At 35.8% G+C, this 15,756-nt stretch overlaps 1 protein-coding gene across 1 annotated transcript; it reads left to right on the top strand.

Moving 5' to 3' along the window:
* Positions 1 to 7,859: 7,859 nt before the first annotated feature.
* Positions 7,860 to 14,817, top strand: LOC130719020 (inactive poly [ADP-ribose] polymerase RCD1-like). The gene is made up of 7 exons (XM_057569671.1): positions 7,860 to 8,385; positions 12,628 to 12,847; positions 12,928 to 13,181; positions 13,552 to 13,658; positions 14,215 to 14,358; positions 14,441 to 14,536; positions 14,758 to 14,817. Exons 1-7 carry the CDS (start codon positions 7,860 to 7,862, stop codon positions 14,815 to 14,817), a joined length of 1,407 nt encoding a protein of 468 aa, XP_057425654.1.
* The last annotated feature ends 939 nt before the right edge of the window (positions 14,818 to 15,756 follow it).

The raw sequence follows: 15,756 nt of genomic DNA, 5'->3' as shown, positions 1-15,756 counted from the left end.
ACCAAAACAAATAGTTTACATTTTTTTCGTAGATTTAATGTGGTCTTAATTATTTCGGGTCAAAACAGTTTTTGAGTTGAATTAAATAATTTAAATTCGAATATTATCTTATAATAATATGAAATCACTAATCGCTTAAATAAATTTATTTGTCTGTGTGACTTAAATAGGAAATATTTTTTAATTTTTAATATATTTATTTATTTAATTTTAATTAATTTCAAAAAAATTAAAAAAATTTAATCACCCTAAAAATTATTTTTGTTTCGTATTTATCATAAATATTTATATGTTAATTTGTCTGAAATATTTATATTTATATTAATTTGTCGTAAATATTTATATTTATATTAATTTGTCGTAAATATTTATATTTATATTAATTTGTCGTAAATATTTATATTAATTTGTGGAAGGGCACTACAATTTATTCGGTTTACCTTGATGGAAGAATGGCACTACACATAGTTCTAGTATTATCTCCTTTTTTTCTTAATCTCATTTTTTTCATTTGTTAGGTGAAAAGGTTTGATATTTAATCATTATTTGTCTAAGTAATTTTATATTGTTTTTATAATTTTTTTAATTTTATTCATATGGCAATTTGTTTTAATATGCTTGAAGAAAAGTGTGTGAATTCTTGTTTCACCGTAACGGTTTTTTTGAAGATATAAATTTATTAAATCACAAAGCTTCATCTCACACATGAAGAATTAGGGAAAATAAAAACATACAAAGAAAACCAATAATAACAACAACAAAATTGTGGCCAGCTAAATGTAGGAATGCCGCCAAAACTAAAACCTGAAGATCATTTTATTAAATTCTGTCAATTTGTGACATCTCATGGATATCACTGTTATCCAGAATTTCTTGGCATACAACATTATTTATGTAGTTAAGTGATTAACATAAATCAACATTGCATCAACGTACTCTTGATCTTCAGATGCTGGTGTAGTTAGAGCAACAGAAACATGGAAATCTATTAGGGATAGATAGACATGTGTTGCTTTTGAGAGACACAGTTAAGGAGAAGAGAATTAATTTGTGAAAAGATAGAAACATAGTATAAATGTATAAAGTCGTGCGTGGTATTAGATAATAAAAAGTGACTTAATATTCCAATTGATTTAACATTTAATGTTTTTTTAGACAACGGAAAGAGATTTATTGAAAAAAGAGTCAAGGGAACAACACTCTCCCAAGGGAACATCTAATTTTGATTCAACATTAAATGTTAGTGACGGTGGAGGCTTCACTTCTTCCTTCGACCATGACGGGCTCGCTTGGATCTTCCACTTTTATTGCAGAAGTTCTGGGTCGTGAGGATCCAGAGAGGGAGTTTCTACCACCGTCTACCTTTGAGGTGGGCTCTTGCTCTGTTTCTGTAGGTGTTTGTGGCCTTTTGGACCAGTTCAGGCATCGGAGGAAGAAGGTGCAAGTCATGAAAGTGAGGGGGAAGTTCCTTGGGCGGGTGATGACTGTATTGATGAGGATGTTGCCCTAGAGTTCTCCCCTCTGAGGTTCTGGCCCCGTGGTCGGCCTCAGAAGAAATTAGCGGCAAAGCGTGGTGTGGAAGAGTTTCCTCGCAGGCCTAGAGGTCGGCCTAAGAAAGATGTTCAGGTGGAAGCTATGAGCGGCACTCCATCGGTTGGTCGCTCTTCTCCCACTGCCCCTATTTCAAGCGGGCTAAGATGGTTTACTTCTTGAGTAAATATGCGGGAATGGAATTCCTCGGAAGCGAAGAAAAGGCTATTCGTGATCTGTCAGAGTTCCTTACAAAAAATGGGCATGCAGGATCGTAGTGGACTTGTGCCATTCAGTTGGTTGTGAGGCTTCTAGGGTTCTTGTTGTTGGGGTTGGTTGTTTTGGCTTTTGGCTTTTTGGGTTTGTGAGTTGTGGCGATTGTTCCGTGGCGGGGGTTTTGCCAATTCTTTCACTTTATCTTTGCTCAGGGTTTCATTTTTTTTCTTGTACTTTTTTCTTTTGAATATTAATAAATTGCTTGTTCTCTAAAAAAAATTCGGATCTTCCTTTCCTTTTTTTAAAGAAAACATATTTAAAAAAAAACTTATGTGAATATGCACTCCTTAATCTAAGGGTTTATGACTTTATATCATTTAATTTTTAACAATTAAATGCATCATCATTAATTTATTTAGTAAAAAGCGATTCATCATTTCCTTTTTTAGAAAAAAAAACCGTATATTTAAAAAAAATCAAAGTTACTAATAAAAATTAATAATCACGTATTTAATGTATTGAAATTTGCATTAAATATTTATATTTTGATAAAAAAAACATACCTAATTCAAAATATGAAGTTTTTAAAAGAAATAAACAGTCTTTCAAAAAAAAAAAAAGAAATAAACAGATTTGACCAAAAAGTTGGTGAAGACATTAATATTCAGTCAAAATTTCAATTAATTATACCATTATCTCTTATATTCTTTAATAATTTTTCATTGCTTTTAATTATAAACTTCATAATACAAAAATTAGTGAAGACATTAATTGAATCATTAATCATTATTTAAATTATGAACAAAAAACTGCTTAAAAATATGCCTTAATTTTTTTGAGTACATCGGAAAGATATATCGCACCCGCTAGGAATCGATATCTGGACTTCCCTCTATCTATCCTATATGTCATCGAGCTCATACCACTTGAACTATCCTACAACGACAAAATATGCCCTAATTACGTTTTTTGTTTAAAAAAAATTTCAAAATGTATTTAAATTGCAATTAAATACATTAAATAAAAATAAATCATGCAAACCATTTTTAATTTTTAATTAAACTTAATGAATCCAGTCACGACCAAAAGTCTATACAATTAATATTTATTTAATGAAAATTACTGCAAATAATTATTTATTTTCAAAATATATTTGAGGAATACTCATGAATATATACTAATAAAGTTTGCATGCTATTAAATTACCTTCTTTACTAATTAATTTTTTTAATATTTTAATCAATATGTACTAATAAAGTCTGCATGTTATATTAATATTCAGTAAAATTTTAAATTTATTATATATATTACATTAATACCTTTTTTTTTACTAAATACTTAAATAGACAGATTTGTGTAATTCCAATTTCCTAACATCCATACTTAACGTTATAAGTTTCTTAAAAAAATAGGTCATAAATTCTGCCCGAAAGTTTGTTTTAATTACTAAAATTTAATACCAACTTTATATTTTAAATTTCAAACTGAAATCTCGCTATTATTTTTTAACGTATCCCCATTGTTTTATTTTAATAAAAAGTGAATATTCCTTTCCTTTTTTCTAAAAAATCGTATCTAAAAAAAACTGTTTTCATTATCTAATCCTTATTCTAAGGGTTTTTGACTTTATATCATTTACTTTTAAAAAATTAAACGTATCCCCACTACTCCTTAATCTTAGGGTTCTTCCTTCCCTTTTTTCTAAAGAAAACATATTAAAAAAAAACTGATGTGAATATATAGTTATATACTTATATCATTTACTTTTTAAAAATTAAATGTATGCTCATTAATTTAGTTAATAAAAAAAGAATCATCATTTCTTTTTATAGAAAAAAGATATATTTAAAAAACAAATCTGAGTTACTAATAAAAATAAATAGTCACGTATTTAATGCATTGAAATTTGCATTAAATAATATTATTTTGATAAAAAATAAACATATCTGATAAAAAATAGGAAGTTTTAAAAGGAAATAAACAGATTTGACCAAAAAGTTAGTGAATACATTAATATTCAGTCAAAAATTCAATTAATTATACCATTATCTCTTTCTTTAATTAGTTTTATTTAGTTTTAATTACTTTTTATTCTGAACTTTATAGTAATAGAAAAATTAGTGAAGACATTAATTGGATGATCATTAATCATTATTTAAATTATCAACAAAAATATGCTTAAAAATATGCCTTAATTACGTTTTTCGTTTAAAAAAAAATTCAAAAATGTATTTATATTGCAATTAAATGCAAATAATTTCGAAAATCCATATTTTTTTTTGAAATAGAAAATTCCATATTTAATTAAGCTTAATTTTTTTTGAGGGGCTTAATTAAGCTTAATGAATCTTGCCACTACCAAAAGATTATGCAATTAATATTTATTTAATGACAATTATCTCAAATAATTATTTTTTTCAAAATTTATTTGAGATTATTCCTTAAATTTATAAAGAAAACGTAGAAAAATCTCGGAAAGCATATAACATAAAGGATTATGCAGAAAATATTGGCTTGGATTCCATAGAAGCTACACTTGCCTTCTAGATAGAAAACGTAGAAAAAAAAAGGTATCTAAAATAAGTTTTTTTTCTTTCAAATGCTAACCGTGAGGAGCAAATTGAAAATTGAAAGCAACTACCCTGACAGGACTTGGATTCCATAGAAGCCACACTTGCCTCAGCGGCATGAGAGAAGGACGATCGCGGAATGGAAAGTTTCAGAGGAGGAGGGCGTCGGTGAAGAAAAATTGGAAAGATATTGATGAATGAAACAGCAAAGGTAAATAAAAAATAAAAAATGGTTTGAGGTAAATAAAAATAAAAATTAATATGATGAAAAGTCAGACACGTCTGGTGAAAGAGGCATAGAAGGAAAAACATCCTCATCAGGCATATTCCTTTTCCACCTCGGTGCTTCTATACGACTTTTTTACATTATTGGTATAGTTTTCAAACTTATTTACCAATCTAGTGCAAGTTTTGAATTATTTACAAATCTAGTATAAATCGTCACTAGCGTTGGCGATTTTCTTAAAAATAAAATTGATTCTTATGAAATCGCCACTGTCATTGGCTACATTTGAATTTTTTATTTTTTTAACTAGTGTCGCCATTAACATTGGAGATTTTATTTTATTTTATTTTTTTATTATTGGTATTGCCACTACTATTGAAGATTTCAATTTTTTTCTTGAAATCTACAATGGCATTGGAGATTTCAAATGTTCTGAAGTTTTTTTTCACATGTTCTTCCTTTCTCATCTTTCTCACATTTCCTTTCTTTTTATCATCTTATCACCATTCATTTCGCCTGTTCCTTTTTTAAAATTTTCTTCCTTTCATTTTTTTTCTTGAAACTTACTTTCCTTATTTAAAAATACTAAATCATGTTTTCAATATATTTTCTTTTGCACTCTTTCAAATTTTTTTCTGTCTTTTTCGTCTTTTGCCATGTGGCCATATACTAATTCATTGAAATCGCCAATGTCATTGTAGATTTTATGAAAAGCAAAATAAAAAATTGAAATCTTCAATGGTAGTGACGATACCAGCATAAAAAATAGAAATCTCCAATATCAATAGCGACACTAATAGAAAAAATTGAAAAATAAATTAAAATTCATGGATTGCCAATGGGGGTGGTGATTTCATAAGAAACAAAATAATGAAATCGCCAATGCTAGTGGCGATTTATACTAAATTCGTAAATAATTTAAAACTTGCACTAAATTGGTAAATAAATGTTAAAACTATACCAGGAATGTAAAAAAGTCCTTCTATACCTGTTTATTTATAATGCTCCCTCCCTCCTTACCATTTTTTTTTGTATAAATAGGATCATTGCTCCCCTGATTTGAGGTACAGTTTCAAAGCAGTCAGTAAAAGAGAGAAAATAAAGGTTTGTCGAGGTTTATTGTGTGTTGTTTTTGGTGTTTGAGACTCAGGTAAAATTCCAAAGCCTTGTCTCTTAGTTTTCATTCCATGCTTTTTTTCATAATTTGAGTGATCTTTTGTCTTTTGCATAATCTAATAGCTGTTCTCTTTGTTTGACCCGATTTTTCCCGTCTTTTGGTCATTTCACGATATTTTCTCCTACTTGGTTTTTTGATATACATGTTTTAGATTGTATTCTGAACTGTTGTTTGACTTGAGGCTACGCCTATACACTGTAGGTGACTGTGTATGTGGCGTTCATTTTATTTAGGAATTTTCTGGTGTAACAGTAATAGTGAAACTTAGAGAAGTTAATAAGCTCTTAATCAAAAAAAAACTCTTAATAATGTTAGTAATTTGTGGTCCTATTTCCTTGCTATGAATGATGTTTCCCTCAAGACCGTGTTACGTTTAGAATAACTAGGACTCTAGGAGGAGAAAAATATAAATATGTATCATGTATGCATGTAATTTTCTGCTGTTACTTTAATTATGTTATTAGAGGTTCAAGGCTTCAAGCACTACTTTCATAGTTATAAAACTCGGACCGGACCGGCCGGTTCGACCGGTTGAACCGGGAACCGGACCCTTGACCGGTCCGAGCCATTAAATGGATCGGGCATGTAATTGAACCGGTATGAACCGGTTTGGACCGGCCGGTTCAGGTAATAAACCGGCGACTTGGCCGGTTTTTTTTGGACCGGTCAGTCTTTTTTTTTTTTTTCTGATTTTTCTTTTTCTTTTGTCGAAACTGTTTTTAATGGTCAAACTGTAATTAATTTACATTTAATGTTAATTATTTGGTCAAATGATATTCAATTGAGAGTTATTTAAAAAAATTGTCATGGCTAGGACTTGAACACAGGACCTCAAGGAGGAAAGCTAATCCAAATTTCCACTACACCACCTTACTTCTTGTTTAGAAGAATGCATATTATTTTATATATATGATATACTAAGGTTATATTTTAAATTATTATAATTTTTTAATATAAACCGAGTCAAGCAATCAAACCAATGACCCAGTGGTTGAACCATTGACTCATTGACCCAGTGCCTCGACCGAGTCGATCACCGGTCCGAGTCTGATAACACTGACTACTTTGGTTGCTGTCACGGAAAACAAAAATTCCAATGCTCCTTTACTTTAAACGAAAACCGGTAAATTCTCCCCTTTTTCAAGTTTTTTTAAAAGTAAAAAATGAAAGTAATTGTAAATTTGTGAGAAAGATGTGTTGAGTAATCCATGACAGTAAAGTAGTGATTTACAAATACTTATTTATTAATAGTAAATTTACTACATATTAAAACATGGACTCATTCATAAAAATAAATTTTTTAATAAATTAGTTATGTAAAAAAATTATTTTAAAATATTATATGTGTTTTTTTATTCTAGGAGTCACTTTCTTATTATTTATATCACATCTAATCATTATCTGATCTGTACCAAGCAAAAGACAAATACGGTTTATACCCTCTTATTTTACCATATTTTTATCCAACTCTCTTATCCTATTCTGAATAGCAAACGATGCATAAGTTAAAGTTAACATACAACTTGTATGCTATTAAGTACTTTTTTGAATATTTAGAAATTATATTTTTTTTCAAATCTTTTTAGAGATATACTTTTGCAATATTTATCTATGCAAGTGTTTCAGATTAATTACTTGTTTTGTCATACATGGATTGCTTTAATTAATTAGGTTACTCATCATTATCTACTATGTCAACTTTATACACTGTTTTATATATATATATATATATATATATATATTAATTAGTCCAATGTTCTCAAAAGCTTTAAACATAGAAGGACTGTCAGATATTCTTAATGTAATTGTCTACACCATCGCTACTACCTGTCTTTAATCGTGCTCAAGGTTCTATTTGGTTGCTACTTCTGAGCTTTTATATTTGTGTGTTTAGTATACAGAAGAGGAAGATGGATCTAAACTGAAGAAGCAAAAACAAGTGTGTGTTCCACATCTAATGGGAGCTTCGCGACCAACGTTATATCAACAACCATCACTTGCATCAGGCACAAGCAGAGTTGTCGAAAAAATGAGATTAGAAGATTATGAAAGCAAAAGGACAATTTTTGGTCCTCAGAGTGGACAATCCTTTCATAGGTATTATTTGAACTAAAAGAAGAGTGGAAGACCTAAACGTGTGATGTTCTACAATAATGGTGAATGGTTGGATTATCCTAGAGATGTTGTTAGTTTGGTTAAGAATGATCTTGAAATAAAAAAGGCTGCTGTGGAAATAGGGTTAAATGGTTGTGAACTTATACTAGATTTTTTACGCATGTGTCAGGTGGACTTGAAAACTGATTTGCAACTACCAATAGCATGGATTGATGAGGTAGGGAGTTGCTTTTTCCCTGAAGCCTATGTTGTTTCAGATGGTAAATCTTATAACTTATGGGAACATGATGGTGTGAAACTATGTATTGAAATCAAAGTAAACGAGGTTGATGAATCCAAGTTGAGGGAGTGTAGTGGGGAGTCTAATGTGTTAGTTAAGGATACTCAAGTAAAAATTGGAACTATGATGAACAGACTGGAATGTGGAAATGTTGGTGAATACATTATGCAGAATAACGTAGGTTTAGTTCCTTACTCTGAATCTGTACAAGGAAATTTGGATTTGGATTATGTTCAGAGGATGTTCCTTAATGGAATGAATATTTTTGATTGTACTTATGTTGAGATAGTGGAAGCATACTGTTCTGGGAATGAACATTGAAGAGAGGTATAGTACCTAGAGGTAGAGGGATTGTGCTAAGAGAGAATCAGAATGAGAGAGAGAGTGCTGAATTTCGAGTGTTATTTCATCAAATGAGCCAAAAGTCCCCTACACTTGATAAATACCTCCTATTTATAGAGCTTGGGCACTACCTATTGGGCCTCCGAGGTCAAGGCCCATCTGAAGGCCAGGGCCCCGCCTCAGGGCGGGATACATGCTGGGCGTTGCCCCCTAGGGGCTCGCCCAGTCCACTAGTCCACAAGACACCGAGCTCGAGGTACGAGAGCTAAGGGTGTCTTTTAAATGCTTTTACATATGTCCTACAGTACACCAGAATCTGCACTGCCAACATGGCTTGAGAAAAAAGAAGTAAACTATATCGCCAACATGGCGTGAGCAAAAGGAAACTTGCATTTTCAGTTACCCAGTCCACTGACTTGACGAGCAACCCGAGCTGGCAAGTCCACTAGTCCACAAGCGGCGAGAACGATTACTTCGTATTGGCGATAAGTTGGAGCAGGTGTATGATCGTTCGCGGCGGAAAAGGTGGCAGGCATGGGTCATGTGCTGATCATTCAATCATTGACTGGCGGTAACCCCGGCGAGCGACTGAACTTTGTTGTCGGTGTCACCTGCCAGGCGATGGTGTTTGATCTTTATAGTGGCGAGGCTTTTCGCGCTTTCCCACAAACAATAACAATTGGGTTTGACAGCCAAAAGATGAAGGGCGAGCGCCCTTGGTCCGCAAGTCCACAAGCTCGAAGCAGGAGAGCGAAGTGTGTCTCCAAAATGTGACCGTCAATCTCTGTCCCCTTGTGATTCCCCTAGCAGGTCGCCCGTTGCCACTTTCCACTTGGTACGGCGTTCCTCGGCTGGCGGTTTCGACCAACGCGCAGGAACTATTCCCAAGCTTCTAGTTGCAATAGCTTCCCCGCCTAGAAGATCACCTAGCCACGCTACTTGGCGGGATCAACAAAGGATGTATAAAGCGTGTAGGTCGCCGACATGGCGCAAATGAAACACAAACCGCCAGTAGCGCAAGGAAATACGCAAATACATGAATCTCCGATTGACGCGGGACCTAGAAAGATGGTGTACAAACGCCTACAAGATTAAGGAGTCGTGGTGGCCCGCCAATCTCTCCCGCATCCGCCCCTCATAGCATCTTCATGGATCAAGTTGCTTCCTGGGCGAGTCCCCTAATATGGCGAAGGGACTCAACCAGTCCACAAGACACCGAGCTCGAAGCATGAGAGCACAATGTGTCTTCAAGCTGAAGTCGCCGCCGCATCGTCCCTAGGAGAAGATCCACCCAGCACGCATGCTCCTTCACTCGCCATAGTCTACAAGTCCACCAGACTCTGTGTCCAAGTCATGAGGAGTAGGAGTGTCCTCACTTGCCGCATCGCCATCACCATCTTGCTTTAGCCTTATAAGAAATTAGTTTGACTTGCTCGCCACTCTCAGCGTAAGGCCGCCACCATTTTGCGGTAGGTAGCTACCCTCATTTTTGGCGGTAGGTCGCAACCCTCTTGCGGTAGGTCGCGACCCTCTTGCGGTAGGTCGCCACCATTTTGCGGTAGGTCGCTACCCTCATTTTTGGCGGTAGGTCGCAACCCTTTAGCGGTAGGTCGCCATCCTCTTGCGGTAGGTCGCGACCCTCTTGCGGTAGGTCGCCACCCTTAGCGTGAGGTCGCCACCCTTTTGGCGACTTTTGTGTGTCTAAAAACTGAGTCTTACAGGTCGCCACCCATAGCGTTTGGTCGCCACCCTTTGGCACGAGGTCACCACCCTAGCGGTAGGTCGCCACCCTTGGTGTGATCGTCCCATTTCGGGACTCAAAGTGCTTTGGGTTCCAATGGCCAGTTGGATTACCAAAGCGGTGCTCAGTAGAATGGGCAATTTGTACCCCACACATCGCCAATGAATCCGGTGGTTACGTGGGCTTTTCCGGGGCTAATTTAGTTCATCGTGAAACTTGTTTCACTTTGTAACTAAATCGCGCCATCAGGAGCTTGTCCCACCCAATAACAAACCGCTTATGGAAGAGTCTTCCAAGTTTCATAAAACTTTAATGGTGTGCCTCAATTCACCCACTCCTTCTCTTTGATCCGATTTGCTCCTCTCTGTCTGAATCGAAACCAGTGAAGACAATATAACTTCTAATATCAACTTCAAAATAAGAAAATTAGGAAATACAACAACTGAGAAGGGAATCAAATGAAAGATGGAGGAAAAGTTTGAAGGAATTGGAAAATTTGTTGCCAGCGATCTTAACCATAGCAACGCTTTACTCGCCAAACTTCCACGGCCAAAACAAAACGTGCACGCCAGAATTCCACCGCCGGAGTAAAACGTGCTTGCCAGATTCCAACGCCAGCGACGTTCTCCCGCCGCCGAACTCCATCGCCAACAACACTTGCTCGCCGCCTAACCTCAAAACGTGCTCGCCAAAGCAAACGTGCTCGCCAAAGCAAAAAACGTCTCGGGATTGGCTCTGCTCCTCATGTATTGTGCTCTGGACAGATTCCTCGCCTTCGTTCTTTTCTTCGTCATTACCGATCTGCTCTCCCTCGCCTACATGCTTCCTCGATCTGAAGCTTCACCTCTGTTGACGCTCTTCATTGTCGGTCTGAACCGTGTTGCTCCGATCTGCCATCGCTGGATGCGCCTTGAAGAACTAACACCCTTCTACACGCTGAATCTCGATCTGTCATTCTCTCGTGAACGCACCTTGTTCTTTCCCCTCCGCCTTGCCACCGATCTGAAACTCCTCCTTTTATCGCTGCTTGGGCGACGTGTCGCCTTTTTCCAACTCCGCGCGCTTTCTTTTGAAAGCGTCGTCCTCCTCATCAAGAATATAAGTGCTGGCGCGAGCACGCATCTCCTCCATCGAACGCGCCGGCTTACGTGTCAATTTGCTGTTCAACCCTCCCGGTAGCAAACCGTTTTTAAATGCAAAAGCACAAGCTCGAGGCTCCTCGTCCTCAAGCTTGACCGACGCTGCGCTGTACCTTGCCATGTACTCTTTCAGTGATTCTCCTTCTTGCTGGCGAATATTATATAGGTCGTTGATCGTCACCGGCTGATTCTTATTCGCCGAGAATTGCACTAGAAACTTGGATGAGAAGTCTCTGAAATTTGAAATCGATCAGCGCGGCAAAGTTGTGAACCACGCCATCGCCGTCGATTTGAACGTCGATGGAAACATCCTGCACTTCACCGCATCTGACGCCGCAATTATCACCATCTTCGTATTAAAATACAGAAGATGATCCTTCGGATCGGAATCTCCGCTGTAAGAATCCAGAACTAACGTTTTCATGTTATCCGGAATCGCCACACTCTCAACATCTTCCGAGAACGGACGGAACTCAGCCACGGAATCTGCCTCTCTGCTTCCATCATCTCGCTGCCCGCGACGGTAGGAATCTAACTGAGCCTGTAGATGCTCATTCCGCTGCTGGATGTTGCCAATGCTGCGCAGCAAATGGCGCCATTGCTCCTGCGTCACCGCCGGTTGTTGTTCCGGAGCAGGTGAATTCTCTGGTGAGCGCTCCAGAGATCCCACCTGTGAAGGCGATGGAGGAGGTGGTGGTACAGGAGGAGAAGGCGATTGTACTCCTGTCGTTCGTACCGGAGAATCCAGGACCACACGATGAGGCCGCCGAGGCGGCGAAATCCGCTGTCGCATTGGTGAATGATGTTGCCTCCTGCGTCGAGTCTCCATCCAAACCAGAAACGATGCAAACTCGATCGGAAAACCAATCACTAGTCACAGGATCAAAATCAGAAAACCAGAGAATTGCCTAATCACAATCAGAGGTAACTTCATGCACAATCAATCCACGTGAATGGGAGTAGAAAGTTTACAGTCCCCACAGACGGCGCCAAATGTTCTGGGAATGAACATTGAAGAGAGGTATAGTACCTAGAGGTAGAGGGATTGTGCTAAGAGAGAATCATAATGAGAGAGAGAGTGCTGAATTTCGAGTGTTATTTCATCAAATGAGCCAAAAGTCCCCTACACTTGATAACTACCTCCTATTTATAGAGCTTGGGCACTACCTATTGGGCTAATTGGGCCTCCGAGGTCAAGGCCCATCTGAAGGCTAGGGCCCCGCCTCAGGGCGGGATACATGCTGGGCGTTGCCCCCCTAGGGGCTCGCCCAGTCCACATACCGCTGCTCAGGTACACTAATGCAAGCACAATTGGAGCTATTCCAAACTCAAGCTAAAATTACAAAAGAACTACATGGGGATGCAAATTTTCGATATGCTTGGCTTCCTTTTTCTAAAGAAGAATTATCTACAATGATGAAGTATGGACTTGGGCACTGTGCACGTCGTGCAACCAAATGCACATACGATACTGGTGTTTATCTTGCAGCTGTTACCTGCCCTTATGCCAGGTTAGTTTTCAGATGATCGACTTTGAAAAATAACATCTTTTACATACTAATAACGAGATTCAAATTTTCCATATTTGTAGTGCTCGTTATTGTGATATTGACGAAAAGGGCGTTCGACACTTGGTCCTTTGTCGCTTAATAATGGGGAGCACGGAAGTTCTTCGTTCTGGCATTGGCACCGCCACTGGTCAATTTCAACCCAGAAAATCTAAATACGATACTAGAGTGGATGACATCCAATGCCCAAGATACTATATAGTATGGAATACGAATATAAATACTCACATTTATCCAGAGTTCGTTATTAGTTTTAAGGTCTCTGGGAATGCTAAAGGTAATATACAATGTAATTTAAGTTTTATTTTGTGTGTGTTTTCTATTGATCGACATAAGTTTTACTAGCATAAATAAGTTGTAAATTTTGGTATTACATAATTAGAAATAAGTGGGTTCATCAAAGGCAAACTAATTGATTTCTATGATTCATTGTTTCCATTTAAATGAAAAATTTATAAAATATTTTGGAATTTGGAAATAGGGTTTTATTCATAAATTGTTATCTTCTTGTAGTTGAGATCTCTTATATTCAACAATTTATGGCTTCGTTATGTTTCAATAAAACAACAAACCTTATAAGCTATATAGTGTTATTCCTTTGAAGAAAAGTTTCTTCTTGATCACTAATACATGATGCTTTGTTACAGACCATTTTTGTGGAACAATGGAAGAGAATAATGATTCTGGTGCTAATTCTTCTGTGGCTAGTTATAGTTCTAGTGATTTGTTACAGCCAGCTACTTCAGTGGATAATGTAAGTGACTTGATATAGTTTTTAGTCTTTTGTTTTTCCAAGTTTTCTATGTAAAAGTAAATGTTAATTCCAATATTTTAATTGTTGTTTTCATCTAAGAATGATTTAACCTTTTCAATTTGATTTTTGATGGAAATTTTTTAGATTAAATTTCTCTTGATAAGAATGATGACATGGTTATTCTATACTAAATAAAATCAAAAGTGGTTAACTTGATATGCTTTTATTTTATGGAAGAGTTTATAGTGGAACCAACAAATATAATGCACATTTTAAGCTATGTAAATATTTTTTCTCTATGATTGGGTACATCTAATTCTTCTCATCCTTAAAGAATGTAGCTCTTTACTTTGCCATTGTTTTATGAACTCATTTTTTTCCTCTAGTGTTTTATGTGTGAGGTTGGTTGCTTGATAAACATATTCACTAGTTCATGTAAAACTTGTAGGAGTTTAATCCTTTTTATATTTTTCTTCTGATTTTAACTCCTATAATTGTTAGTTTTAACTTGTAATGCCCATTCGAGTAATTTCTGTTTGATTGTGGGATACTTCAGGGAATAACCACTAATAGGGTTGCCAGCATCTCAAAAATCCCAAATTCTCCTTGGATACCTTTTTCTATGTTGGTCCTGGCTATTAGTGACAAGGTTTCTTCAAGTGATATGAGTTTTATCAAAGCGCATTATGAACTATACAAGGTATATGCAATAGCTATACTATTCTTGCTTATATGTCTTCCTGGATGAAATATCTCTAATATATCCTGTCGTTCTAGTTCAGGCAAAGCAAATTTCCCGCCATGATTTTGTGAAGGAGCTAAGACTGATAGTTGGAGATACTATATTGAGAGCTACGATAACAAATCTTCAAGTCCGGGTGCAGAATTTTTATTTTCTTTTATTTAAAAAGATTAAATTTGTCTTTGAATTATTGTGTTGTGCATTGTCTTTTGATGTGGTTATATATACCTCCATGAGGGAATCACTAGCTCAGTATAATAGGCTATAATTTTTAAATGAGAAATGAATTGCAAAATCTTAGGTGTAGTTTTCTGTTATGTGGTTATGTCTATTAAATGTCAAAAAATTTGTTTACAGTTACTATCAAACGATGAATCAGAAGGCTCCAACCAGAATGAAGGCAGAGGGAGGAATTGAAGAACTTTGCACCGAGAGTTAACTAATGCAAATATTTTGAATGAGAATCAACTTGAAGTTTTGATATTTTTGCTCATACCAAAACTATGTTTTTTCATTACCTTTTGGCATTTATTTATATCTGGACGTGTGTGGCACATGGTTTCTATTAGATCTTCATTATAGTTTATTTTTTTTTATCCCATGTGTTAAACAACATATGTTAGAGTTTTATAATGAAAGTTGTTCGGTTGGATATTTGCAATCGTGTTTTTTCATTTTAAAATAGTGCATTTCGTACTGAACTTGGATGCTATTTATTAGAAAAAGTGAACAAAATTTAGTTTTCATTTTACATTTAAATATAGTGGAGTTTGAGAATTAAAAAAATGGAACAAAGAAAATGAATTAGAGGTAGTTTTCTTGTTTAGGCTCGTATTAGTAGGGATTTAAGTGGCTCGTATTTAGGCTCGTTCGAGTTTTTTTTGGGCCCCTTCTTTTTCGAGGCCCTGGGTTGTGGGTCTGATTGCACAGGCCCAGGGTCGGCCCTGATCGTGAGAAGAAAATGAAGAAATAAATGATATAAATAAAATTGTGTTTCTAACTATATCAATTCTCTATGTAGCTCAACTGGTTAGGTGTTGGTTTTGTCACTTACAAGACCTGAGCATAAATCTCTCTCACCCATTTTTCACAATTTCAAACGTAATTTTCATGTGGCATGTTAGTTTTTTAACATCAAGATTGACGGAGAGGCATTCGTTGCACTTTTGAGAAACATGGAGAGTACAAACATAGACGAAAAAAGAATAAGGACGACATTTGCACAAAGTTAAAATAACAAGGGCAAAAACTGCTTTTTAACTTAAAAGGAAAGGGCTTAATCCTCAAATTAGTCCATATCTTTGTGTCGCCGTCTGAACCAGGTCCCTGACCGGAAAAATTTGTGGATTAAATCCC

Source organism: Lotus japonicus, chromosome 5, assembly GCF_012489685.1.
Source record: "Lotus japonicus ecotype B-129 chromosome 5, LjGifu_v1.2".
Taxonomy (NCBI): domain Eukaryota; kingdom Viridiplantae; phylum Streptophyta; class Magnoliopsida; order Fabales; family Fabaceae; genus Lotus; species Lotus japonicus.
The sequence above is the reverse complement of the archived record's forward strand: the minus strand, read 5'-3'. Positions and strand labels throughout refer to the sequence as shown.